The sequence below is a fragment of the Neofelis nebulosa genome, chromosome 5 (genome assembly GCF_028018385.1).
Source record: "Neofelis nebulosa isolate mNeoNeb1 chromosome 5, mNeoNeb1.pri, whole genome shotgun sequence".
NCBI classification, from domain to species: Eukaryota; Metazoa; Chordata; class Mammalia; order Carnivora; family Felidae; genus Neofelis; species Neofelis nebulosa.
This window is the reverse complement of record NC_080786.1, coordinates 6,538,363-6,566,085: the sequence shown is the minus strand read 5'-3', so window position 1 is coordinate 6,566,085 and position 27,723 is coordinate 6,538,363. Positions and strand designations below refer to the sequence as shown.

The 27,723-nt window shown below is 42.2% G+C and overlaps 1 protein-coding gene across 1 annotated transcript; it reads right to left on the bottom strand.

Annotated features, from left to right (window-relative positions):
* Window positions 1-26,516, bottom strand: EXOG (exo/endonuclease G). Its single transcript, XM_058729438.1, has 6 exons — window positions 26,325-26,516; window positions 24,184-24,333; window positions 20,834-20,973; window positions 19,262-19,338; window positions 16,652-16,766; window positions 1-827 (listed from the first exon to the last, which is right to left on the bottom strand). The coding sequence occupies exons 1-6, from the start codon at window positions 26,485-26,487 to the stop codon at window positions 360-362; spliced, it is 1,113 nt and encodes a 370-aa protein (XP_058585421.1). The 5' UTR covers window positions 26,488-26,516; the 3' UTR covers window positions 1-359.
* Window positions 26,517-27,723: the final 1,207 nt, after the last annotated feature.

Below are 27,723 nucleotides of genomic sequence, written 5' to 3'. Positions count from 1 at the left end.
TTGAAGACAGCTGAGCAGATACATCACACGCAGTGCGTGACCTGGAGGCACAAAGACAAAATGCGTTCACGTGCTGACGTCCAGAGGGACACAAAAACAATGTCATCTTGCGGTCAGAGTCCTGTGAACTGACACAAGATCAGCACACAACCTGCAGACCTCACGGTTTCCTTAATTAGTTCCCACGTCAAATAAAATACTGATCTCTCATCTTTTGGATCTTTTATCTCTGGAGAGAAATTTAGTCTTACGTTTAGGAGTTCGTAATTTCTTTAAAGCCAAGCCACGAAAATACATTAGCCTGGAGAGGACACACACGCTTCGTTAGAGGTGCTCTCGCACGTCTTCCGAGATGGCAACTAAGATGGCTTTGTCTCCCCAGTCAGGGGTCCTGACTGCTCCTTGGCTTGGAGTTCTTCTAGTTTCTTCTTGTAGCGGTTCATGAAGTAATCATCTGGTTCAACCCCTGCGTTCTTCAAATTTTCCATGACCTTTTCCAGTCTGGATACTGATCGGGCTCCCTCAATCTTTCTCGTGCTCAGGTACAGGGTGAACTCCTGGAAATCCAGGAGTTTACAGGTGTCCACAGAGCAGATATTCCTGATGCCACCAGTTCTATCCAAATGAGGAAAAAACACCAGTCCGGATAACTTCTCCAGGTCCTGAAGACTCACTTGGAATTCACTTAGCTGGCGTTGGAAGCCAATGGCTTCATTGGGCACCACGAAGGCCCCTAGTGCCAGTGGTTCAGCGGACGCTGGGCTTCTGCGAGCCAGGATCACCTTATAAAGGTGCGAGGGGACCGCCACATTATCCTCACCGATCACCTAAACACAAAGCAGTCATGTGAGCCATGCTAACTTGTGCTGGCAGTTCCCAAATTTTTCCTGAAAAGATTTTTAATGCATCTCTGAAAAGGCATTTGTAAGCTACCTTACCCACGGATTTAAATTCAACTGCCAAAGGTAAGAATAAACCAAAATTGAGATTCGCAGAGAAGATGAGCACCTAACAGGTCGATTCTGATCACATTCTTTAAAATAATGTCATCCCAAAGAGTAGAGGTCACATCCTCTGCTCTGTTTGTAGGACAAAGGGCAAAGGAATGTCATGAGTGAGTCCTGGGTTTTTAACGGGCAAGAAAAGCTGTCATTTTTCCCTTCATCACATAATCAGAACTTCTGCTGCTCTCTAAACATCCAAAGGTCAAAACCCGGCTTGGCAACTCCCGGCTCTAGAAATAAAAATATGGCTTTGGTCTATCAAATTCACCAGGGAGCTCAACAAATAGCCCTCAGAAAAGCAGCCAGACGCACCACGTCGGTATTACTATCTCCAGTTACGCCTTGACTGTGGCTCATTTTTTAAATTCAATTAAGTAAATGTGAATGCCGTTAGCTCAGAGTTTTGCACACTCCTGGGCCTGTTATCAAACACAGAACTTCAGAATGTCATCAAACCAAGCACTATAGAAAGGTATCCATACAAGAGAAGAGCCAGAGCCAGGGTCCGGCCTGCAAACAACTTGGTTGCCTATGCAGGTTTGCTCTAATAATGAAATAACATTATTATGGAGCCTTTTCAAATTTCCTTCCAACTGGCTTAAAAGCCATATCCGTTTTCTGAAAAAGGAAAACTGAACATCCATTTCCTTAACGGCCTCCAATAAAATGATACGATCCAACTACAATATGCAAGTGTACTACTGGCCCTCCCAGGTCCTTCCTTTGTACAAGTAGGCATTTTGCTCCTGATCAAAGCTGCTTGCTACAGGAGCCCCTGCTGGGAGCCCAGCTAAGGCAGAGGGATGAGAGCTACAAGGATTCTTTTCTGGTTTCCTCTAGCTTCTACCTAAGTGGCACACAGCCTGAAAATGCCATGGCTATCTGCTGTCTGGCACGCACAGAGGTTCCACTGCCAAGACCAACAGCAGGGCTACAGGGAAGCCCCATCTACAGGATCGCTGTCTGCAACTACTGTCTCTGGAGTTACTGAAAGTGGCTGATCGGGGTTCACCTTAAAGTTTATGAAAGCACACAATCTATAGGCACAAAACCCTACACCCCTCCAACATATCACTTATGAAGCTGAGGAAATGAACGAACTCTTCAAGGCAAAAACCATACTGAAGGTGAACTCTATAGAGATCCACAATGAGCCTACACATCACCAACAGATGTCAACTCAACAGAGCAACTCAGAGGCGCTATGGCTGCCACTGCTGCAAACACAGAAAGGGGCAAGCTCTACAATGAATGCAGCTGGTGTCTGTTTTCAAGAAGCTTCCCATCTAGAGGAAGAGTCAACCCCACTGCTTTCACCAGAGGCAAAATGTGGTCAGATGCCAATACGGAGCACAAACAGCACTAAGGGAGTGGCGGCTAGGGAAGCCAGGGACCGAAACTGAGGGCACAGCTGCAGCTGAGCCATGGTTCACAAGGGCAGAAGTTTAAATGGGCTTCAAGTGTTAGCTGGGGAGCCAACAGTGAAGCAAACCCTTGATGCCACCTGGTGGACATTCTCCACCACTGCAGCACAGCCCCACGCCAACGATGAGGCGCCTTCGAGCCCATTCGCTTGATGGTATTCTCTCTCCATGGACTCTTTGTCTACAAACAAATAGCAAATTTCCAGAATGATTAAATGGTCACGCCCATCTAGTGCCAACCAGGGCTTCTAATCAGAGTCTTTAAATTCCAGCCAAAAGTAAAGAAGTTTGACGTTTTAAGATTTATAAAAATAAACCATTTCTATTAGCTTTTCAAAAACACACAATAGCCAGAGGACCTCCAATACTACTATTAAGAATCCTCATGGACACAAAAATTCCTACTAAGAACCACATCATGTGATTATTTCACCCATGACCTTCTCACAATATGTCAACAAGGAGGGGCAAAATACTACCCCTAGAAATAAAGAGAAAAATGAAAACTTAGTCACTATCTTCTCTGATTTAGTCTGCTTTGTTCTTAGGAAGTAAACATCTGTAACCTGTTTAAAATAGGAACCAGCAACATTCGGAAATTCTGAAAATCCACTCTTTCTTCCTTGAATTTAAGACTTTTAAAAAAATCGTTAAAATATTTTAGAGCTATCATCTTTGTAGACAACTCAACCTACACAATAAAATTATCCCAATTCTGGGAAAACTGGAAGTCTTTCACAAAATGTTTGTAGAAACTGCTAGGGACCGGGGCGCCTGGGTGGCTCAGTCGGTTGAGCGTCCGACTTCAGCTCAGGTCACGATCTTGCGGTCTGTGAGTTCGAGCCCCGCGTCGGGCTCTGGGCTGATGGCCTGGAGCCTGCTTCCGATTCTGTGTCTCCCTCTCTCTCTGCCCCTCCCCCGTTCATGCTCTGTCTCTCTCTGTCTCAAAAATAAATTTAAAAAATTAAAAAAAAAAAAAAAAAAAAAAAAAAGAAACTGCTAGGGACCGAAACCCCAGGGACTTGGTCAAGTCCTGGTTTTGCCACTAGGCTGCAAGTCATGTCCACTGGTACCTTCTTTCCCCCTTCATAAAATAAGTAGTAACTATCTTCATGCTGCCCATCTCACAGAATGGTTATAAAGGTACAAAGATATGTTACTTAAAAAAAAAAAAGTTTCAAAATCTGCAAGACCTATGTAAAAAGTAATTTTTGTAGTGGAGGTCATTCAAAAGATCAGATGTAATTTCATTTGGTACAAAAAACAGTTCTGCTGAGGGACTGTGGGGAAATATGGGATCAAGCAAGATTAGATCAGTTAAAGGTGAACAATAGGGTTTCAGAAGGAAGCAGGATGGACACAAATGAGACCCTCGACAAAAGGCTCGGGGCTTAACATGACCTAAGTCTTCAGTAACAGTAAATCAGCACAAATCCTTGTCGTAGAAGATTTAGGTGTAAAAATACTCTACAAAGGAAACCCTCACTGCTGTTAAACCAAAGAGCATAGAACTCTTGTCAAGACTGTAGCAAAACTGGAAATCAATTGGGTGTGACTAGGAAACAAAATACAGACAACAGCCATAAAGCTGGCACTCACTCGCGACCTAAAGTTAGTTTTTGTACCTGCTGGCCTGAGGTGTCCTTCCGTCCAAGAGACAGAAACGACAATTTGCTCTCGCTGCCCCAGCTCCACACACACAGAACTGGAGTGCCAGAAGAGACAGGCAACACACAATACTCGGGCTAAGGCTGCCATTTGTCAGGTCACAAACATACACCTACTGGGCCTTAAATAAAATTAAGCAGCAGCATGAAGAAAACACAGGTACCTGCTAGAATCAGTATATATATCTGGTTACATTCCCCTGGTAAGACAAAAAAAGAAAATCTAAAAGTAAATCTGTTAGACCCATCAAGAGACCAAGCCCTTAAAAAATCAAGACAATTGGGGTGCCCGGGTGGCCAGTCAGTTGAAGGTCTGACTCTTGATCTTGGCCCAAGTCATGATCCCAGGTTCGTGGGATGGAGTCCTGCGATGGGCTGCGCACTAAGTGTGAAGCCTGCTTGAGATTCTTCCTCTCACTCTCTCTTTCTCTCCCCCCGCGCCCCCACTCTGCCCCTCTTCCCTGCTCACACTCTCTAAAATAAAATAAAATAAAATAAAATAAAATAAAATAAAATAAAATAAAAAATAAAATTAAATAAAATAAAATTAAAATAAAATAAAATTAAAAAGTCAAGCCAATCAAGTGAAAGAAAGAAACCATGTCAGTGTGATAAACAGGGACTCCACACCTTTGAGGACAGACGAAGAAGGAAAGGAGGGAGTCAGAACATGTGGCAAAATCAACAGGCAGACAGCCAACCCTTGTGTTAGTGTTAAGCCCGTGCAGGAGCTCGGGCAGCAGCACAAAGCCCGGGAGACAGTGCTGCGCAGGCTGGGCACCTGCTCCGGGTAAGGATGGGGAACCGCCAAGTCTCAGTCCAACCAGCACCACCTTCCCACTGTCCATTCTACTTGGGAGATTTAGGGTGGGAGGAAGGAGATACTTCACCAGTAAAATAATTTATTTTTGAATTAAAACAGATACGGACATGAATAAAAGCTCTGCCTAAAGATCAAACAGGAAATTCAAAAGAGAAAAAAAAATTACTCCCTGATCACTTCAGGTGATGCCTCAAGATTCCTGAAAGCATGTTTCCCCTTTCCTCCCCCTCTAGGAATCGGTTTGGAATGAGTCTGGAAAGTAATGCTGTAGAATGAAAACGCGGACTGTTGAGTACTTCTAACATTACCACCACCACCACCGAGGTGACAAATTTGAAGCTCACATTCTTGTCAGGTCAACTATAATGTTCAGGCCAGAATCTTCAGGTATGTTTCACTTGTCTGGAATCAATCTCTTCTTGAAACAGGCACGTCAGAGAAAGCACATGGATGACCTCAGCTATAATAAAGGGGGTGATTCTGATTAGAGCTGTCAGATGACTCACTTCTGATAAAATCACTGCGACTAATCCTCCCTTGGGCCCACATTCACTCAAGTCCTATGACGCTCTGATCCTTTCCTGCATATTCTAACAGACATTTCCGCCTGGCTAGCAGGGATCCTCCCCTTGGCCCATTTTCTGTTATTTTTGCATGCTAGCAGATATCACTTGCAACTGCTCTCCATTTTCACCATCTTTTACCTCCTGGCCTTAAGCTGCTGTGCAGGAAGAGCACAGCAGTCCCTTGACTGTAGACTTTTGAGAGCTTCAAAGAACAATGCTATGAACGACTGGCAGTTCTCATACACGTAGGCAGACCCATGTTTGGATCTCCCCTTTGACAACTACTAGCTGTGTGACTTGGACTTGACCCCTTAAAACCTCAATTTCCTTGCCTATAAAAAAAGACAACCACTACTTCCTTGTAAGAACTGCTTATGAGGACTGAATGAGATAGAAGGTCTAAAACTGCTTATATACCGTGTGGTAGGTCCGGCCCTCAATTGATACCAGTTCATTTGCTTCACTTCCTGTACAGTATACACATACATGCCTCATTGTCTAGAAAGAAAACTAAATAAACACCATTTTTATTAGCTATATGCTCCTAAAATAAGGTTCAGAACATAGTTGTAAACAAGCAATATTAAATGGCTGGGTCTGAGAAAATAAAACACTTTCCAGGCATTCTGAACTGCCATACATAATTGCAAGATATTCCCTTGAAAACAGGAGTTCACAACTCAAATATTTACCCTGAGGAGAACAAACCAGTCTCTAAGGCTGGGCAGTGCTGCACCCCCTTTCTCAGCATCACTAAACGACGTGGTTTTATCCACAACTATTTTCTTATGAATAGCTAGAGAACAGCCCGAATGTTTTTTAGCTGGGCATTTAAGGCTTCAAACACCTGGCTCCAACCTTTCCTGTTATTTTTGTCTCCTTCCCTATCTGAGCGCTTTATCCCAACTGTCTGCAGAACTTACTGTTTTCCAGCACATATCCTACCTTCTCCTATCTCTTCCCCTTGCTGGCTTTGCCTTCCATGTCTCCTTTCTTTAACCAAATTCTCCCAAGTTTACATGTGTGTATATATGTATATGCACACGTGTAAAATTTTGGCCCAACTGAATTCTTGAAATGGCAAGCTGAAACATTTTTTCCTAAATAATTTACTAAAGGATCATATTTTGCTTTCATGGTAATAGATACACTACAGGCTTCTAACTTTAAAATTCCACCTGAAGTCGTTTGATCTGAAAAAATAATGCCATGTGTAACAAAAGCTGTATTACTACAGAGAAAATGTTAGTGAAAATACAAATATAAAAAAGTAAATCACTTCGATATGAATCTTAAGAAAATGAAAACCTATATCCCTCCCCAGGGATATAGATTCCTATCAACATTCAACTGTACATACACATACATAATACACGGAGTTAAGTGCTTTATTTATCTCCACAAAAAAAAAAAATACAAAGGAGCAATGAGGATGGAGAAAGAAGGTCTTCCGAACAGTGAGCCACTAAAGGCATTAGAATTTGTATACTATGTTCTTCGGGGCTCTCTCCACCCACTTTAAGCTAAAAATAAATGTGGTGAACACACATGACAAGCCAACAGCAGACGAGCACTCAAGAATCAACTTGCCACCCAGATCCTGGTTTCTAAATACCAATCCCCATTAAAAGGAACCAGGGCTGTGGAGAGAAGGCTGATCCCAGAGTCTGGCCAAGATGAGCCTTGGAATATCACATTATTCCAGAAAGTAGAAGCACTAAAAATACAACGAGGATGTGTCAAAGCACACGGGAGACAGTCTAAAGGGGCTCCCACTGGCCAAATCAAAGACAATTTGAGCATCAAAATGAATACACAGCAGATCGATTAAAACTCACTGAATAAGATAAGAACCCATCAATTCGCACTGATAATAAATAAGAAGGAAAAGCTCTTCCTTACAGCAGAACATCAACTAATAAAAGTAGAAGGAAGAAGAATTAGAAAATCATTACTTGGCAACAATTACAGCATTAATTGATTTAGGCCAGAATCTTCAATGGATCGAAGACTAGCAGGTGACAGTTTGAAGAGGAAAAGAATACTTAACACGGCCTCAAAGGACTTCCACAGACAGCTGATTAGATTCAAAGGAGCAATGCTAACTTAGCAGTGAAGAAATCTCGAGAGAACCACCTTATCAAGTGATCTAAGGTGAGATCACCAATAACAGGACAACCCGACAGCACACGCATCCTGCGATGATGCACCGAGGTGCACACAAGCTCACCTCTGAGGTGTTCCGCCAGAAACAGAACTGAATTTAATCAGAGGAAACGAGAGATAAACTCAATTTGAAGAACATACTACAAAACAACTGGCCTATATTCGTCAACGTCAACATCGTTAAAAGACAAAAAGGCTGAGGAACGAACTGTTTGAGATTAAAGAAGACTAAAGAGACATGACAGCTAAATGCAATGCATGATCCTAGACTTCATTCCCTATCAGGGAAAAAAGGCTGCGTGACGAACATTATTGAGGCAACCGGCAAGATGTGAACATGGACTGTACTGTGGATACTATTCTTAGATGCCAAATTTCATGAATTTGATCACTGTACTGTGGTTATGTGAAAGAATGGAGTACTTAGGGGGAAAGGGACAAGATATCTGCAATGACCTCTCCAATGGCTGAGAAAATCCTAAGAATAGGTGCATGCATACATAGAGAAGAGGGTGCAAACACTGCAGAGAGCTAACAAGTCCAGGTGAAACAGGTAGCAGAGTTCTCTGTTCTTGCAACTTTTCTACAAATTTGAAATTCCTTCAAAATAAAATGTTACAAAATACCAACGTGCTCTGCCAAAGGCTGTGCAAAAAACTAATGAATAAGGATTAAAGGAGGTTTCCAGTTCAAAATGGCAACCTGGGCTGAAGCCTTTGCTCCTCTCTCCCCCAATTAAAAAAATATACATATATATATGCCACCGGGGGCTCAGTCAGTTAAGCGTCCGACTCTTGATTTCAGCTCAGGTCATGATCTCACGGTTCATGGGATCAAGCCCCACGTCCAGCTCCATGCAGACACTGCAGAGCCTGCTTGGGATTCTCTGTCCCTCTCTCTCTCTCTCTCTCTCTGCCCCTTCCCTGCACTCACTCACACTCTCTCAAAATAAATAAACATTAAAGAAAAAAAATCTAAACCAGCTTATGTCACTATCCTCATCAAACAGCGTCGTCGCACCTCCCTGAATTCGATCCGGACCTCTCCCCATTGCCTCCCTCTAACTGCCCTCCTCTTCAGTGCTCACTCTGCTCTAGCCACGTTGGCATTCTTGCAGCCCCCCGAATACGCCAAGCTAGTCTCACCCTCATGTCTCTGCACTTGCTGGAAAACTCCCCATAGGTTGCTCTCTTACTTCACTTAGGTTCCTGCCCAATCTCATTTCCCCTTAGCAGCCAATCCTTTCCTTTCCAACTCCGTGTTTTCTTTTGCCATATGGCACTTTGTTTATTGTGTATGTCCTCTCCACTATACATTTGTTTACAGCTGTTATCAGAAATACCTAGAACAGTGCCAGGTACACAGTAGGAGCTTAATAAATATTTGCTGAATAAAGGGAAGGAAAGAAGGGCGGGTGGGAGAGAAGGGTTGGAAGGCAGGAAACAAGCAGTTCGTATTAGAACAGAAGTCAGAGGGCTCCAAGAATGATGTCTTCAAGAAGAAACTGATTAACCTTTTTAAAAAATAGCATGATGGTAAGGCTAAATGGTCTGAAATAGAGAGGAAAAGTACCGTATTCCATTCTTTAAATGGAATAAATTTATTTGTTTTTACATTTATTTATTTTTGAGAGTGAGACAGAGCATGAGCAGGCGAGGGGCAGAGAGCGAGGGAGACACAGAATCTGAAGAAGGCTCCATCCGGGCTCCGAGCTGTCAGCACAGAGCCCGACACGGGGCTCGAACCCACGAACCCACGAACCGTGAGATCGTGACCTGAGCTGAAGTCAGACGCTTAACCGACTGAGCCACCCAGGTGCTTCATTTAAATGGAATAGATTTAAATGGCAGCAATTATAATACCCTGCCATCTTTATACCCCACTTCTCAGATTTTTGTTGTTTATGGAAAACCTCTCTCAAGTGGCACAACTTAATAATACAGGATTATAGCTACTTCTCCACAGATCCAAACATTCTACTTAAACATTCAGAGTACTATATGTGCTGCTTTTATACTTTCAACGGAGTCAGGATTCTAAAACTCAGAGACCAACGAGGGCGAGACAGGAAATATAAATGGATGAAATGGACCAGGTGAGGAGTACGGTGAACGGAAAAAGATGTGTTCCATTGAGAGAGAAAGCTGCTACTACATATGCCCTACGGGAATATGTGCCAAGTGTTTGAGTCATCTGATTTTTTTTAAGAGAAGCTAATACCTGGATTTTTAAAAAAAATTTTTTAAAGTTTATTTATTTTTGAGAGAGAGAGGGAGTGAGAGAGTGCACACGAGCAGGGGAAGAGCAGAGAGAGAGGAGAGAGAATCCCAGGCAGGCTCTGAGCTGTCAAGCATGGAGCCCAACGTGGGGCTCAAACTCACGAACCGTGAGATCATGACCTGAGCCGAAATCAAGAGTCAGATGTTTAACCAACTAAGCCACCCAGGTGCCCCTAATACCTGGATTTTTTTGTGAAACCTCCCAATTATGAAAAATTAGCAACTAATTCAAAAACAACACACTGTGTTAACCAAATCAAATAATCTACATGCCGGATGTGCCACAGAAGGCCTCTGTCTGAATCTCCGCTATAGGCGAAGCTCAGACCAAATTATAGCAGCAAACGCAAAAATAAATGCCATAAACCTTGACAATACATAAGTAATAGATTAAGAAGTAAAGATTTAAGTATATTACATAAAGTTTATGGTGCAAAGTTTACCGACATCAGAACTAAAAATATCATGAATGACATAATGGGACAGTGTGTGAAGTGAACCAAAGAAAATTCATGCATTTCATAGTGAAAGCATCAACAGAGACCATTTAAATTGGGCAAATCAAAATTAAGAAACACAGTTTAGCACCCATTATTCTCAGACAGGTAGATAAACAGCAGAAGAACTAGGAAACTGGACAGTGGGGCTGGGACGGGAAACTGTCCCTCTCATACCTCTTATACTATCTGATTTTCATTACTGTGCACATAGAGTTCCATAACAATAAATTTTTAAAGTATGGATTTAAGGCTCATTAAAAGATTGTTTGGCAACTATGGCTTCAACATGAGGGGGGAGAAAAAGCATCAAGATTAAACTATGTTTAATATAAGCATCTAACTTCACAACTTCTAACATAACACATAATTTATGAAAAATAGATTCAAAAGTTGTTTGGGTTTTTGGGTTTGTTTTTTTTTTCTTTTTTTGAGGTAGAGTGAACGAGCATGCCTGTGAGCGGGGAAGGGGGCACAGTGGGAGAGAGTGCAGAGTCCAACACAGGGCTTGACCCCACAACCCTGGGATCATGACTTGAGGCCAAAATCAAGAGTCAGATGCTCAACCAACCGAGCCACCCAGGCACCCGTCGAAAGCTTTAAAATTAACAGAAAGGCATCTGCTCTCTAAGGTTCTGTGGATGAGAAAAAGGAAAAGAAAAAAAAAAAAAAGAAATTCTGCCTTACTAAAAACTTCCTTACTAATTCCAGGACCGTGCCCCATGCTTTGATACACATCAAATTAACACACATGTCAAAATAATAACCTTGTATAATTCAGTCCAAGTGTACTGTATCTTTCAGATATTATTTGAAGTTCTTGATATGACTATGGGCATTTCCTGATTTCAGTACAAATGAAGTTTACTTTTCTGTTCTTTTGGTATTATTGATTTCTGATGGTTTTAGGGATGAGAAAAGTCATGATTTCTGGACTCCAGACGGACTGGCACCAACAGAACCGGAGGCAGAGAACGTCACTGGAGGACTCTGCCACATCGCAGGTGTCCAGAGCTTCAGCAAAATCTGATTAAAAGTTATTAAGAAAGTTGTTGACTCAAAGAAGTGGAGAGAGAGGACTCACAGGATGTGAAATCCAGGGAAGAAGGGAGAAAGCAATCAAAAGTGTAGTTTGAGGCATGTCATTTACAATTCTGTATACATCCTCCTCCCACATGACAGGCACTTGAAGGCTTGCTAGATTAAAGATTTGCCAGTGAGCATGCATAGATCCTATAAATTAATATGGATATGGAAAACTAACAGGACAGGTCCAGAAGCCCAGAACTTGAAAAAAAGACCTAAGACCAATAGGGCTTTAATACAAAAACAAGAAAACAAGACTATTACTCAAAGTATACCCTTCAGGAAGCTGACTGTGACTGCTCTCACACATTTCATCACCATGACACTAATTTGGGTGAAGACAGATGACGGGTCTCTTTTGAAACTCTCTTTAAGGCCTGGATAGCAGTCACTATTTAGGAGAAGCGAGGTAAGTCTTTTTAGTGGTTAGTTTTATATATTCCAGTGTAATGAAGAATTCTGGTCTAGAAAAGATATATTGAAATACGTGTACATATACATGTTTCATCCTAATTTCAAATTTAGAATTTGCGAGATTAGCACAAAGAACACCTGTGTGTCCTTCACAGCTTCATCAACTGTTAACATTTTGCCCACTTTGCTTTATTACATTTTTCCCCTCTGTATTTCTCTTTTCCCTAAACCCTTTGAAAATAAATCACAGAACCATCCTTCAGGATGCATTTCCTAAGAGCAAAGACATTCACTTACATAATCACAGTACAACTATCAAAATCAGAAAATTAAACACTGACAAAATACAATTATCTAATCTACAGGCCTCAAACGTTGCCAACTGTCTCAATAACGTCCTTTTTAGTATCATCTGTTTCCCGATCTAGGATCTGATCTGAAATCACACAATGCATTCTGTTTTCATGACCGATGGAGCTCCATTAATCTGTAATATTTAGTTGCTCAAGCTTTGTCTTTTACAACGCTAACATTTTTGAAGAGTACAAGACAGCCGTTCCACAGAATGACCCTCAAAGGAGTTTGCCTGCTATTTCTACACAGTGAGACTCAATGCTATGCTTTTTGGCCGAAATATCCCAGAAGTAACATTGCATTCTTCTCAGTGCATCACACCAGGAAATACAGCTTATCAGTAATCCCATTATTGACAATATTAACCTTGATCCCTCGGTTAGATTTCTCCACCGTACAGTTACCACTTCTTGCTTTGTTATTAATAAGTAATTTGTGGAGAGGTTCTTTTAACTATATAAACTTCCTACTTCCCTTCCCACAAAACTTTCACTCACTAGTTTTAGCATATCTACTGATGATTCTTGTCTGCATCACTTATTACCATGATGGTGGCAACACGATTTTTCAAACTCATTCTTATAAATTTATTAATTGACATTCTACAGTCAGAAGTTTTTCCTTACACTCATGTATTTACTTATTTATTAGAAGTAAAAACTCTCCTCCAGTTCAAGAGATGTACAGGCCATTATACTGTGATATCAAAGAGCCCCAGACACAGTAAGGTGGAAGGCCTGCAAGCGGACTTCTATGTCCTTTTGACGTGTCCTTACCATATAAGCACTTCTTGCTTTCTGGCACAAGATGTTCCATTTTGTACTTTCCCTGTACCAGGCCTGGAATCAGCCACCTTTCCACATGCCCAGTTCTCCCGGTAGAAGATGGTTTTTTATTTTTCATTTAAGGATTATTTTAGGCTAGCTTTTTTTTTTTTTTTTCAGTTTATTAATTTATTTAGAAGAGAGAGACCACATGCAAGCAGGGAAGGTGCAGAGAGAGAGAGAGGGAAGGAGAGAATCCCAAACGGGCTCTGAGCTGATAACTGATTACTGATAACTGACATCATGGAGCCTGACACAGGGCTCAAACCCATGAACCATGAGATGGTGACCTGAACCAAAATCAAGAGATGCTTAACTGACTGAGCCACCCAAGTGCCCCATTAAGTTTTTATTTTGAGAGAGAGAGAGAAAGCAAGCACGGGTTGGGAAGAGGGGGAGAGAGGGGGAGAGAGGGGGAGAGAGGGGGAGAGAGGGGGAGGGAGAGGGGGAGGGAGAGGGGGAGAGAGGGGGAGGGAGAGGGGGAGAGAGGGGGAGGGAGAGGGGGAGGGAGAGGGGGAGAGAGAGGGAGAGAGAGAATTCCAAGCAGGCTCTGTGCTGTCAGTGTGGAGCTAGACATGGAGCTTGTTCTCATGAACCATGAGGTCACGATCTGAGCCAAAATCAAGAGTTGGACACTTAACCCTCGGAGCCCACCGAGGTGCCCTGAAGATGGTTCTTTAGAAACAAGATCTGGTCTCAAGGTACGCTCACTGCTGATAACATATCACTGCTTTTAGGCCCGTTCAGCAAAAAGAGCTGGCAGATATTTTTATAAGCTATATTTTTAAAAATTATACCCAATTTAAGGAAAAAAATATACTTTCAGCAAAAAATATACTACAGCATTTGGCCAACCCGTATTTAAAAAATATCCAGCCAAAAAAAACCTAAAAAAAAAAACAAAACCCAACTGTTAGTAAATGCTATTACTGGGTTAATTTTCCTTTCATACTTTGCATAAATTCTTCTACTACACAGTAAGCTAGTCATATAAATCTTCCAATTTTATGAAAACAAAGCACACATAAAACTAACTTCATCACTTAAGGTTTGAAAGTCAAAGTTAGGAGAACCTCTTTTCCAACGGCAAGAGTAAAGAGGATTTAACAAAGCTCAAGAATAATTAATATTTTAGGGGCGCCTGGGTGGCTCAGTCGGTTAAGCGTCCGACTTCAGCTCAGGTCACGATCTCGCGGTCTGTGAGTTCGAGCCCCGCGTCGGGCTCTGGGCTGATGGCTCAGAGCCTGGAGCCTGCTTCCGATTCTGTGTCTCCCTCTCTCTCTGCCCCTTCCCCATTCATGCTCTGTCTCTCTCTGTCTCAAAAATAAATAAACATTAAAAAAAAATTTTTTTTAAAGAATAATTAATATTTTAAAAATAAGAGAATACAGGGAGCCCATTTTTTTCTGCTACCAAAAGAAAAAATACTAAAATCAAATTAGCAAACTGATCGGAGGAGAGATTAACCTGTTTAACATACGAACTCCTGTGCCAGTCCTTCCCTCCCATAAGAACTGCTGGAATACTCTGAGGGCGTGAGCACCTAGGTGAACACTCTGGATACTCATACATCACTACGCGCTGATCCAGACGGGCAGATAATAAGCAAGTGCGACAGGACATGCCCTAAAGTTACTTTTGTTATCCTAAACCTGTTTCTCAGGTCATTCAATTCTATCACAGACTTTCTAACCAAACCAGCATTTGCTAAATATCTGCTTTCTTCCTAGAGCTGAGCTAGGTGTTCCCTCCAAACACATCTCTTGGACCTACAGGGAAGTCCTTCAATCCCTCTTTGCTCACTCTATCACCTCTTCCTCTCCAGCCCACCCGGTTCCCTGCCCTGGAGGCATCTCACAGTGTGTCACTGTAGGAATTCAGCTACCCTCTGGCCGCAATCCCCACACCCCTTACTCTCATACCACACGCAGGCCCTCACACCACTTATTCTGCTCTTACGGTTTAACCTCTCTTTCCGTCAGTCCGTAGAGTTCTTAAGTATCTTGCATGTAAAAAAACTTCACCTTTTTTTTTTTTTTTTTCAACACTTTTTATTTATTTTTGGGACAGAGAGAGACAGAGCATGAACGGGGAAGGGGCAGAGAGAGAGGGAGACACACAGAATTGGAAACAGGCTCCAGGCTCCGAGCCATCGGCCCAGAGCCTGACGCGGGGCTCGAACTCACAGACCGCGAGATCGTGACCTGGCTGAAGTCGGACGCTTAACCGACTGCGCCACCCAGGCGCCCCAAAACTTCACCTTTTTTAAAAACTCTAGCATCTACAAGAAAAGCCATTCCTCCCACTTACTCTGCTCACCGCCCCCTAAATATCATTTGAACTTTTTCCTCTCCTCACCAAAAAATCAGTTCAGGGTTACTCTTTCCCATATTCCTCTATCGTCCTCCCTCCAGCGGCTTGTGTGGCGCCGTGTCTGTTCTCATATGGACGGACCACTGCAGTAATGCCCCATTCGCCTCGCCTCTGACTTCTCTTTCAAACAGCCCTTCCTCCCTACTTTCTACATAGTGCTGCCAGAATACTCTTCAGAAAACCCAAAACAAACCAAATGTCTCCCACACTTAAAACAAACCTAGGACTTCTCACTATCTAAATACTAAAATCTAAGCCTTCATGGAATACAAAGCCCTCTACTTACTATCTGGCCCCTGTCTTACCCGTACTTGTAGAAATCATCCCCTCTGAGCCACCCATACCTGTGTTGAGCCCTAAGCTGCAATCTTTATTAATGATACCAGAATTGCAGACCTCTGCTGTTAATCCCAAATGTCCCGTGCTTGCACTGCTCCGTCTTTTGAACTCCCAGGCTCCTTCCTGACTCAGTTTATTCTTTTTCTCTCCCATCTTAAAAAATTTTAATTTGGGGCGCCTGGGTGGCGCAGTCGGTTAAGCGTCCGACTTCAGCCAGGTCACGATCTCGCGGTCTGTGAGTTCGAGCCCCGCGTCAGGCTCTGGGCCGATGGCTCGGAGCCTGGAGCCTGTTTCCGATTCTGTGTCTCCCTCTCTCTCTGCCCCTCCCCGTTCATGCTCTGTCTCTCTCTGTCCCAAAAATAAATAAAAAACGTTGAAAAAAAAAAATAAAATAAAAAATTAAAAAAAAAAAATTTTAATTCCAGTATAGTTAAGATACAGCGTTATATTAGTTTCAGGTGTATGATACAGGGATTCACTGACTCAGTTTACTCTTACTCATCTGTCAAGATCTAGCTCACAAACCACTTCCTCTGTTAAGTCTTCCCAACCCACACAAATAGAGTTGGTCAGTCCTCTTGTGATGGCCCTTCACCACGTATTTATCTCTGCTGCAGCATATCACACTCTAATGTGATTAACTTATAACACGTCTGTCTCCCTTTCTAAACTGTGGGCTCCCTGAAGTCAGTGGTTACTTTTCAATCCATCATTATATCCCCGATGCCTATGATTCCAACAGGTGTTCAATAAAGGAAATTAGAAAGTAGAATACAGAATGAAATTATAATCTCATACAAATAACATAAGCCTGAATGTTAAAACATGCCCCTACCTGGTAACTAACTGTTTTCTTTCCATCACTTCCAGTCTGAGGTAAAGTCAACGGACCAGATACGATCCAAACATCTTCAAACCTCTCCGTCAGTTCTCGACAGTACATTTCCATTCTGAAAAACAAAGCAAAAAAAAAAGGTGTGATACTCTCACAGACATAAATACAGAAGAGAAGCAAACCATTATCAAATCCCTAGGAAAGACATCAGGAAAACTCAATTTCACAGATGAATGTGAACAAGACAATATTGCACAAAACATCATACGCATATAAGCAATAATTGTCCCAGTTCTTCACTGCACAAAACTTAAAAATTAAACACATTCCTACAACTATCTACATTTTCCTGTCTGTGCACGGAGTATATATTTTAGAACTGAAATTGTCTTCTCCCTTATCTTTCTGTGTTGTAATTCTCAATCATTTTTCAAGAGTTATCTATCATTTCATCAAGTTGATACACCTTATTTATTTAACCATTCCTCCTGTGGGGCAAATGGGTTCATCCTAACATTTCTTACATAACACAACATTCCTTAGGATAAACTCCAAGGGCCAGAATTACTTTACTGAATACATATTTTAATAACACTTGATTATATGCAGCAGCAGTATTTTTAATGGTATTGTACCAATTTACTCTATATACTCCAAAATACGACCCTGCAGTTTCACAACAATCCTTACCACTGGGATTTATCATTTAAAAATGGCTGCTAATTTACTCGATAAAAATGGCGAGTTTAATATGCATTCTTACACTGCAGTTGGCAGACATTTATGAGAAATTACAATGTATGTCATCGTCCCTCAGCTTCCATATCTAAAAAATAAAATCAACGGTACTGTACCTCACAGCATATATGCTTAATCATCAGGCAAATTTTCCTCCCAAAAATATATCCCTTAGGAAAGGAAAATGTTAAATGCTTCCACAGGTATGCAACCAGCCAAAACAAAAAGGAAACTATAAGACAAATATCCCAGGTCTTCAACAAATAATTGGTAAGGATTAAAAAAAAAAAAAAAAAAAAGGATTAGAAAGCAAACCTACCCAAACCAATCAACCAGAAAAAAAAAAAATTAAAGACAGAGAAACTTGAACACTAATTGTAAAATTGGTAATAAGGAATTACTGCTAAATTTTTAGGAGTAATAATAGTGCTTTGCTTCCATTTTTTAAAAAATCCTTATCTTCTAGGGGCCCCTGAGTGTCTCAGTTGGTTAAGCATCCAACTCTTGATTTCGGCTCAGATCATGATCTCACAGTTCATGAGTTTGAGCCCCACATCAGGCTCCTCACTAACAGCATGGAGCTCACTTGGGACTCTCTCGCTGTCCCTTTCTCTCTAAATAAATAAAAAAACTTATTTTAAAAACCCTTATCTCTGGGGCGCCTGGGTGGCGCAGTCGGTTAAATGTACGACTTCGGCTCAGGTCATCATCTCACAGGCCATGGGTTCGAGCCTCTCGTCAGGCTCTGTGCTGACAGCTCAGAGCCTGGAGCCTGCTTCGGATTCTGTGTCTTGCTCTCTCTCTGCCCCTCTCCCGCTCGTGCTCTAGGAATGAATGAATGAATGAATGAATGAATGAATAAACGTTACAAAAAAAATTTTTTTTAATAAAAAACAAAAAATAAAAATCCTTATCTTCTAAAAATATATGGGAAAACAATTATAGATAAAATATAGCTGTCACCTGCTTAAAATAATGAGTGGGGGAAGGGAGGGTATGTAGACAAAACAAGTGTGGAGCTATGACTGTAACTGCTGAAGTCTTTCAAGTGTGGGGTGTTCTCCTAATTATTTTAAACCACAAGTACTGTTTGAGAAAAATGCAACAGCCTGGAACAACTTCAGTCAGTGGTAGTTTTCGATGCTTAAAGAGATCCCCTGGTAGAACTGGTTAAGTGTCAAAAAACTGCAGAAGGCCCAGATTTTTTTTTTTTTTTAAGTTTATTTATCTTGAGAGAGCATGCATGTGTGCACAATCAGGAAAGGAGCAGAGAAAGAGGGAGAGAGAGAGAATCCCAAGCTGACAGCCTGTAGCCTGACATGGGGCTAGATCTCACCAACCGTGAGATCATGACCTGAGCTGAAATCAGGACGCTCAACCAACTGAGCCACACAGGCACTGCTCCAAATTCGATGATTTAAGTTAGGTTCTATCTATCTATCTATCTATCCATCCATCCATCTATCTAAAACTGGTTAACAGTTATGTTTAACTGTACCAAAACTTTAAAAAAAAAAAAGCAAAGCAAAGAAAAGCAAGCTCAGCAACTCTTGAAATACACGTAGAAAAAAGTACAGTGTCCTCTGGACATACTCAAAAATTTCTTAATGCTCCAGTAATATTCTGAGTAGTTTCTTCCAAAATTTGGCTTTTGACCAGTGACTTTTGCCACTTCAAAATTGCTGGCTGCTTTGAAGTCTGTACTCCCACAGATAAATGTACTCCCAAGACCACCACTAGTCCAAAGTACTTACCTTCAGTGGCGTTAGCCTTTGAGAAAGAAAGAGAAACAGTTGACGGGCGCACTAGTACATTCTCCTGGCACATCATTCATCTCCCACAGAATCACATTTTAAAACTCTCACCCCTCACCTGTTCCAATATCCAGCATTATTATCAAAATTCTGAGGCACAATATTAGAAAGGTAAAAGGTTTCAGCCATGGCTTGCTGTGAAAAGAAATAAAAATAGTAACCTGCACGGAAATGCCTTCCCCTTTGAGATTTTACAAAGAGACACAAAAAGCAGTTCCTTATACGTTAGCTCTAGGCAATTACAGTGACTACTTGTTTAAATAAATGAGAGCCACGGTTATTTCAGGTCAGAAAGCCCAATACAGATTATTCAAAATAAGGACTGTAACAAAATAAGTAGTTTGGTATCCTAGTTTTCTTTATAATTCTTACAATTCAAACCTGTTACACAGACTCTAAGAACTAAGTTTCCAATGTAAACTAAAGGGTAAATTTTCAGCCTCTGGCAAAGAATTTCTACATAAAGGTCAACTTTCAGAAACTTTATTTAAGTAATACATTTTAGTAAAAAGTGGCAGAGAAGAATTCCTTGCTCTTCTGAATTTCGGGCCACTAGGTGTGCATTCATTTCACATTTCCGACCCTAAACACAAGGCTGTCGTCGTATCTCCTTCCACTGATCTATATTACCATCAATTACCTTCTCTTCAAGTAGTGGTTCTCAACCTTGAATGCACACTGGAATAAGCCAGAGAGTTTTAAAAATATTGGTGCCGGGTTCCACCCCCTAGAGTTTCTGACTTAACTGCTCTGGGTCTGGGCATCAGGATTTTTTTTAAAACATCCCTAGGTGATTATGAGTATCTAAGGTTAAAAACGACCACCTTAATGACAATAATCACCAAAGTTGATGCAATACATGTCCATGTCATAAAAGACATTTCTCTCCTTTTTTTGGCAGAGAACTTATTTTACTTAAAGTAAAGGACACTAGGAAGACATGATAACTAAGTGTGATAGGCGATTCATGACTGAATATGGAACAAAGAAAGTTGTAAAGAATGCAACTGCAACAATTTGGCAAATCTGAGCATGAACTGTATATTAGAGAATATTATTGTACAAATACTCAAAAATACATGTACACACACTTCTTGGTACAATGATACTCTTGTCATACATACATATATCCTCATTTCTTACATGATACAATCTCCTGAGCAATATCTATTTAGGGATAAAGTGTTATGATGTCTGCAACTTACTGCTGATAGTGAAAAAAGAATTGTATATACATATATATGTATGCGCACATAAAGAAAACATATCAAAACGTATTGGCTATACTGTCTTTTTAATTTTTCTACAGGTAAAAATGTTTGTGCTGTATTCGTTACTTTTCTACAGGTCTGAAGTCTTTCAAAATAAAAGTAAATAAATAATAAATAAATAGCTCCTAGTGGCTCTCCAGTTCTTTTACATAGTAATTAGTTTGACTTTTCAACCTATTTAAGAATGTTTTACCATCTAAGCAAAAAAACCCGAATTAAAGTCAGGAAGAAAAATGCAAAATAAGAGTATAGAAATTCTCAAATACTAAGGTTTGACTCCTGTGTTCTTAAAGTCCAAGTCCATTGGTATACAGACCACCAGCCCTGTATTCCCATCCCTCCCAAAAAAATATGCCTACAGATGAAAATTTGTTATTTCCTGCTGGAGCCATGTGTCCTCGTGACCACCCACTCCCAACATAGTCTTCATTGAAGGCACTGAAGGTTGGAGGGATGTTGGGATCAGGCTTAAATTTACAATGTTTTCTGTCGGCATCACCTACAGAAAAACACACAAAATGGGTAAGTTATCAGTGGATAAATATTCCTCAAGATTCTCTAAGCAAGGCAAGCTGTTTGCTGCTGGCTAGTATCGCTCTGAGTAGCTAGTACTTAGTGATTGCGTGCATGTCTCAAGTTCCTGGGATAGTTCAGATACCTCATCTGAATTTAGCAAGGACTAGTCTAGGAAAGAATGCTTTTTGTACAGTGTAGCTATCTCATATTCTTTTGCTTCTAGCCTTTCAAATTAAAGGAGAAAAATCCTCTGGGTAGTATTTAAGTAAAAACAACGACCAAATAGCTGAACTATATAAAAAGCTTACTACTAAATAAACTCTTGCTTTTCAAAAGACCCTCACGCACTGTATTTTGTGCAACTGTATTTGATAAGTTTACACGTACTGAAATAATGGATATATATAGACACAAAACAATTTGTCCTGGGCAGGCACAGTCTAGGGGAGGGTGAAAGTGTCTCTGATATCTTGCTTGTCGCTGCTTAAGCCATGACAAAACAAACATTTACGTTATGAGTTCAACCCAGAAATTTCTGAAACAAAGTATCTGAGTACCACATGAGAGAAAAAAATCTCAATTTATTTCTATTCTAATACTGCCAGGATAGTTTGCCACAACAGACACCAGCAAATCCTAACAGTACATTTTCCACTGTCATTAGGCCAGATCTTGTTAAACTACAAAAATAATGGGGATAAACGGAACATACTCAGGCTGCTATTCAAACAAGTTTAAAATGGAGACCAATGAAGTTACTGATTCTAATGTCGTTTCACTCAGCCAGAAAAATCTTAAATGATCCCAAGACTCAGAATAAATTACCTACTACCTGGCTTTTTAGAGCCATGTCGTAAAGAAAAAAATAACTGAAGAACTGATAGTAAACTTCTCTTAAGTGTCATTAGCACTGGAATCACTTCTTCACATGCCTGGTTGTCTCGAAAATTCATTTGTGGGAATTTCCAAAGGCCTATGATGAAGACGCCTTCCTTGAGATGGATATAAACCTGCTTCGATCAGGCATCTGGGGGCACTGCCAGAGGAAGACCACGCTGAACCAAGTTCAGGACTTAAGGACTTAATCCATCCAGGCTACGTGGCTTTGGGCTGTAAGTGTGCAAGATAGCCAGTGTGTGGCCTCAACTTCTCCGGAACAGGTTTTTTATTTTCCTTTTGACCCTTTCCTGCTCAGTGCCAAGACAATCTCCCATACAGTCCCTGAAGGTGAGCAGGCAGGTTTGTTCTGGTTCATCCTTCCTCCCCCACGGTGTAGCCCTCTGGGGTTCCAGGCTAATGTGGGAGGGTCTCCTATAAGACAATCTACCTTGGGTGAGCCCCAGGTCTTGCCTTTAGTCCCCTTCTCCCTACTACAAAGGTGTGGCACCAGAAGCAATGTGGCTTTGGTTTACCAGGATTGCCCTTACCTCTCTGGATTCTAGCTCTCCCCCAAATACTGGCTTGGCAATTCACTATCATGCTGACTCATGTGTGTGTGTGTGTGTGTGTGCGCGCGCACGCGCGTGTGACTTTTTCCTACATACTTCTTACATACTACTACTACTAACATTTCCTGTCATTTTTTAGCAGAGAGTTAATGGGAATAATTTGGTGTGTCATTCCTGAAAACAGAAGACTCTTTAGACTAAAATCAAATAAATCACAGGATCCTGCTTCCTGTTCTCAAATATTATTTTGCTTCCTCAAATTACACAGCTCACAGGATTTACAACGTGAAATGCCTTGTTTTTCTTATATGCCTCTGAAAATGGTAACAGGAGGATAAAATTAGTACAACTGAAATTCCTTCCATCTTGGGAAAAGTCTTGTATTTAAAGGAAACTCATTAGGCTTGAGACTAACTAAACCAAATGAGTTTCTCTCGATGTAAATTTCTAATCAACTCTCAACTGCTATCATAAAGTTTCCAACTACCTAAGTTTCCTTCTAGCAGCAAGCAGTCCAAGACTTCTGCTAGTGTGCTGGTTGGTTGCGCTCCAGACAGGCATGCACTCATATGAGTATCAGCATTTTAATATATGTAAACATAACATGCACTGTAAAGCAAAGGAGAAATAATGTGTGGGCCTTACAGCAAATTAACAGCTAAATGAAATATGAGTAAACAACTATGACAAAAGGTAATACCTTATTACATAAAAGAACTCCCACAAATCAATTCAAAACATCACATCTCAACTGAAAATGGTAACAGTAACTGACAAAGAATAATTCACAAAATACTGATTTTCACTGGCAACCCATAAATGGAAATAAAATCAGCTATTAAATTGGTAAAGCTCAATAATGCTCATTATGGGTGAGAAAGATAGGACAAGTAGTTAACGGTAGATACTGTAAACTGGAATAATCTCCACAGAAACCAATTTAACATTAAATATCATCTTAATTACAGGAGTGCACCAAGACTTAAAAAACACACAAACATACTTATACACCTGCCTACCTCTCTAGTCTCATTTCACACATTCTCCCTTGTTCTGGCCACTCTGGCCTTCTTTTAGCTCCCTAAAGGAACAAAACTCTTCACATTGGGGCCTTCGAAGATGCAACTGTGCTTTTCTTTCTGTTTGGAATGCTCTTGTCCACACCCCATGGCCCACCCAACTCCTCTGCCTAGGTAACAGTCATCCACCCTCCAGACCATTTTCTGGGGAGAACCCTTGCTAATCAAGACCAGGTTCTCCTATTATCTCTCATCACATTCTTTACTGTTCCTTACTTACACTAACCTAACTTTCAATCACTTGTCCTTTGGAACAGTTATTACTAAAAGCAATTATACATACATGTTTAGTGGTTTGATAGGTCAACCATGTGCCATGAACACAGAGACCATCTGCTCTGGTCCCAAGGCTCAGCATAATGCCAGACACATGGCAGGCACTTTAAAAATATTTGTGGAGACAATGAATGAATGGTGCCAGTTGTAGCAATATTTAAGACAGAGCTTCCAACTCCTATGTCAGGATATGGATCCTCTCAGCCTCCGAGAAAGCTGGGAAGAGTCTGGGGCTCCTCGGCTACCAGGTAGGTCCATTTATCTAAGTGAGTCTTACAAACATCATCATTTTCTAAGTGTGATATAATGTGGAAGAGGTTGAATCAATAATCTTCCTTGTTCTAAATTTAGAAACATCTTTCATCAATGCCATTACTTCTAACCACCTACCCATTATCTTGCTTTTGGATATATGTTCAAGTACCCATCTAGGCACCCGCTTCGACTGATCATAAGACAAGGCATGATTAGTGTAACGCCTAGTCTCTGTTCCAGTTAAAGGGACTCCAAATTGTTCCAAGAGAGCCTTTTCTGCACAACCTAAAGATGAAAAGCGGGGTGGGGGGACAAAAACAAACAGTCAGTGATTCTTACTAGGAACAAGAAATTATAAGTCAAGGGAGAGGGGTGAGACTTACCAAGCACTGGCTCAAAAGTCTAATCAACCAGATCCCATTTTGTAATTCATTCTGGAAACATACTTATAGTCCAAAGCATTTGTGTACCAAAGTGAATTTCAAGAACCACTGGCTCAGTTGTGATCATGTGACATGTGGCATCACCTACTCCTCGTATTGCAAGACATCGCTCGTTTCTCAAGTTAAAATTTACTACAAATGTTTGCTCATCTTGCAGAACATTCGCAGGACAAGTTACTCGCAACCCAAGGTTTTACTGTACTTCCGAGGCAGAGGAGACAGCAGCAGACTTCGCCAGTAATCGGTTGTGTGGTTTTATCAAGGTAAACTGCAGCTATCTCCTTAAAAGTTTTTCTTAATGTTTATTTATTTTTGAGAGAGAGAGACAGAGCACGAGCGGGGGAGGGGCAGAGAGAGAGGGAGACACAGAATTGGAAGCAGGCTGCAGGCTCCAAGCTGTCAGCCCAGAGCCCGACGCGGGGCTCGAACTCACGGACCGCGAGATCATGACCTGAGCCGAAGTCGGACGCCCAACCGACTGAGCCACCCAGGCGCCCCGTAAATAAAGACCTGATCTTACTGGTCTTTCACACCAAATGTCCAAATAGGTGCCCCATAAAGTACTGTGTATACAAAAGCAGCAAAGGAAAAACACGTCATTACTGGTCACTGATACGACTGAGTGGGAAAGAGCCTACCTCCTCATTACATTTTAAGAGTTAGCGTGGGGACAAAAGCACCGCCTTTTATAAGTATTTTAGAAGACCGCCATCCACTGACAGTCGTCTTCAACATTCTGGAGCTGAAGCAGAGATGTGCGCTGCAGCAAAAACAGGGGCAAAACGGGTATTATTCCTCCCAGTGGGAGAAACCAAGCACACATTTAACACGGACTCGGTGAAACTAATCCTCTCCTGATGCCTTCTCCAGGTCTTCAACCTACCAGAGCCGTTCTCCTGCTAACTGCCAAATATCAGAAGGAACCAGTTAAATCGGCAGGTCAGGGAAAGCGTAAACAATGAGCATGAGCTCATTTTCCCTGTTAAATATAAGGGAGCCCTGGCAGCTGCAGGATTTACATACTTTGGAGAACAGCGAGCAGGTGTGAAAATTAATAAAGGGAAACCTCACTAAAGGGGACCCTGGATGCTGGGAAGGGGAGGCTGGAAGGGGAAGCCACACCACTCCGTGTCAGTTACAGGAAAAACCGTCAAGCGGGAAGAATCCTCAACGCCAGGCCCCCGGGAGGGAAAAGATGTACAGGGCGACTCCTACAAGACGCTGACCACCCATGCGACTCGGCCAATGAGAAACTCCTCACCCTGCACTTTTCTCCAACGGACTTTTCAAAACAAACCCTCCCAACTTCCTCGGTCATCGCCATGAAGTTCCTCCCCCCACTTTGGGTGTTGGATTTGCCTGTGGTTTTGCCATAGCTTGCTTGTCCTCAATCGTTAATTCTCTGCTCTTTCCGAATGAGCCCATGTTTTCTGCTGACAAAATAACGTGACACTTTGTAGGGTTAAGGCGGGTCCTCTGCGTTTGAACGATGACAAAATGAGGACCATTAACTAACTCATCTGCTGACACTGTGTGCGGAGTGAACGACCTAATGGAGGCCACAGGCATTAAAACAAACAGACATGTGATAAATATTTCGGTGGTAGATGATGAGAAAACGAAGATGGAGGAGTATGCGAAGGAGGCAGGCGACAGTCCAGGCGGAGCGGGGAGGCCGGGCGGGAAGACTAGGAAGGCGGAGAACCCAGGACCCCCGGGCTCGGGGACGGCAAAGGGAGAAGAGCCGCGGGTCCAAAATTACGATTCACGCCCGAGGTGGGAATCCGGCCCGAAAGCCGGGCCAGGGAAGGAAGAGCAGGCCGACAGACTTACCGTCGGGCTCCCTCACCGCCAACGCTGCCTCAGCGCCCTGACTCCGGAGCACCTGCAGGGCCGTGAACCCGCCTCCCGCGGCGCCCACCACAGCCCCGGCCACGAAGACACTCAGAAAGCGCCGGGAGCCCCTGAGGCGGGAAGCAAAACTTCCCGCGGCCATCTTACCCTAAGGGCCTGCCTTCTACGGCGGCGCATGCGCACACCTGCACGGTCGCCTGAAAGCCAATCGCAACCGCAGGAGCGACACACGCATGCGCAACCTGGGGTCGCCCGGTCCAAGCCCCTCTGGAGTCGCCAGAGGTGAGGGCGCAGGCGCACACGCTCCGCGCTGAGAGTCTCGGGAGCCCCCTGGTGACAAAACTGGCGGCCCGGGTGTATCCCCGCTCCGCCCCTGGTCCCTTTGATCGGGTGATAGGTGGGAGGCATGACATCTGGAGGGCGCAGTGGTGTGCACAGAGAGTCCTGAGAAGAAAATACCTTTAGTGCCACTTAATAGGTGAGGAAACCACCTGCACATGGTTACAGTGAAGGCTTCAGAGCCACGATCCCAACTCCGGTCTCATTCCAAAACCTGTGCCACATTGGATGTCTTCGTGACACCTGGCTGCGAAGTCACAGTATAGGAGTCCTGACTTCTCAAAACAGCTTTGTACATCCTAAGGAGCCTCTTGACGAGACAGGACTCCGTGGTGGCTTAGGGCCGTGAATCAGAGCGCAGGGGTTTGGATGCGCGACCATTTTCCACTTCAGGTGTGTTAACTTCACCTTTCAGGGCTTCTGGTTCCTCTTTGTCAGATGGGAATAATAGTAATAAATTCCATATATTAAATGATATTTAATAAATGTATATTTATTAAATATATACAGAAATTCCATATAGTAAATGAAATTTATTTGTATATATAAACAATAAAATAAGTATGATGAAGGTGATTAGACCATAGGCTTCTGATGAGGATTAAAGATTACCATGCAGAGGGTCGCCTGGGTGGCTCAGACAGTCAAGCGTCTGACTTCGGCTCAGGTCACGATCCTGCTGTCAGGAGCTCGAGCCCTGCCTCGGGCCCTGTGCTGACCGCTCGGAGCCTGGAGCCTGCCTCGGATTCTGTGTCTCCCTCTCTCTCTGCTCCTCCCCTGCTCACGCTCTGTCTGTCTCCCTCTCAAGAATAAATACAAATTAAAAAATAAGATAACATAAAGATTGCCACGTGGAGTTTAGGGAAGAACCTGGGGTATGTCATTAAGTGCTCTGTAAACATCAGCGATTTTTACGTAGTCCTCTTTTGCCTTGATAGAACATAAAATCCAGACTGCTGAATGACGGCTGACAAAGTAAGTAAGGGGATGTTTTATGCACTCCCACTCAAAATACATTTTGCAGTGCAATCGACAGCAC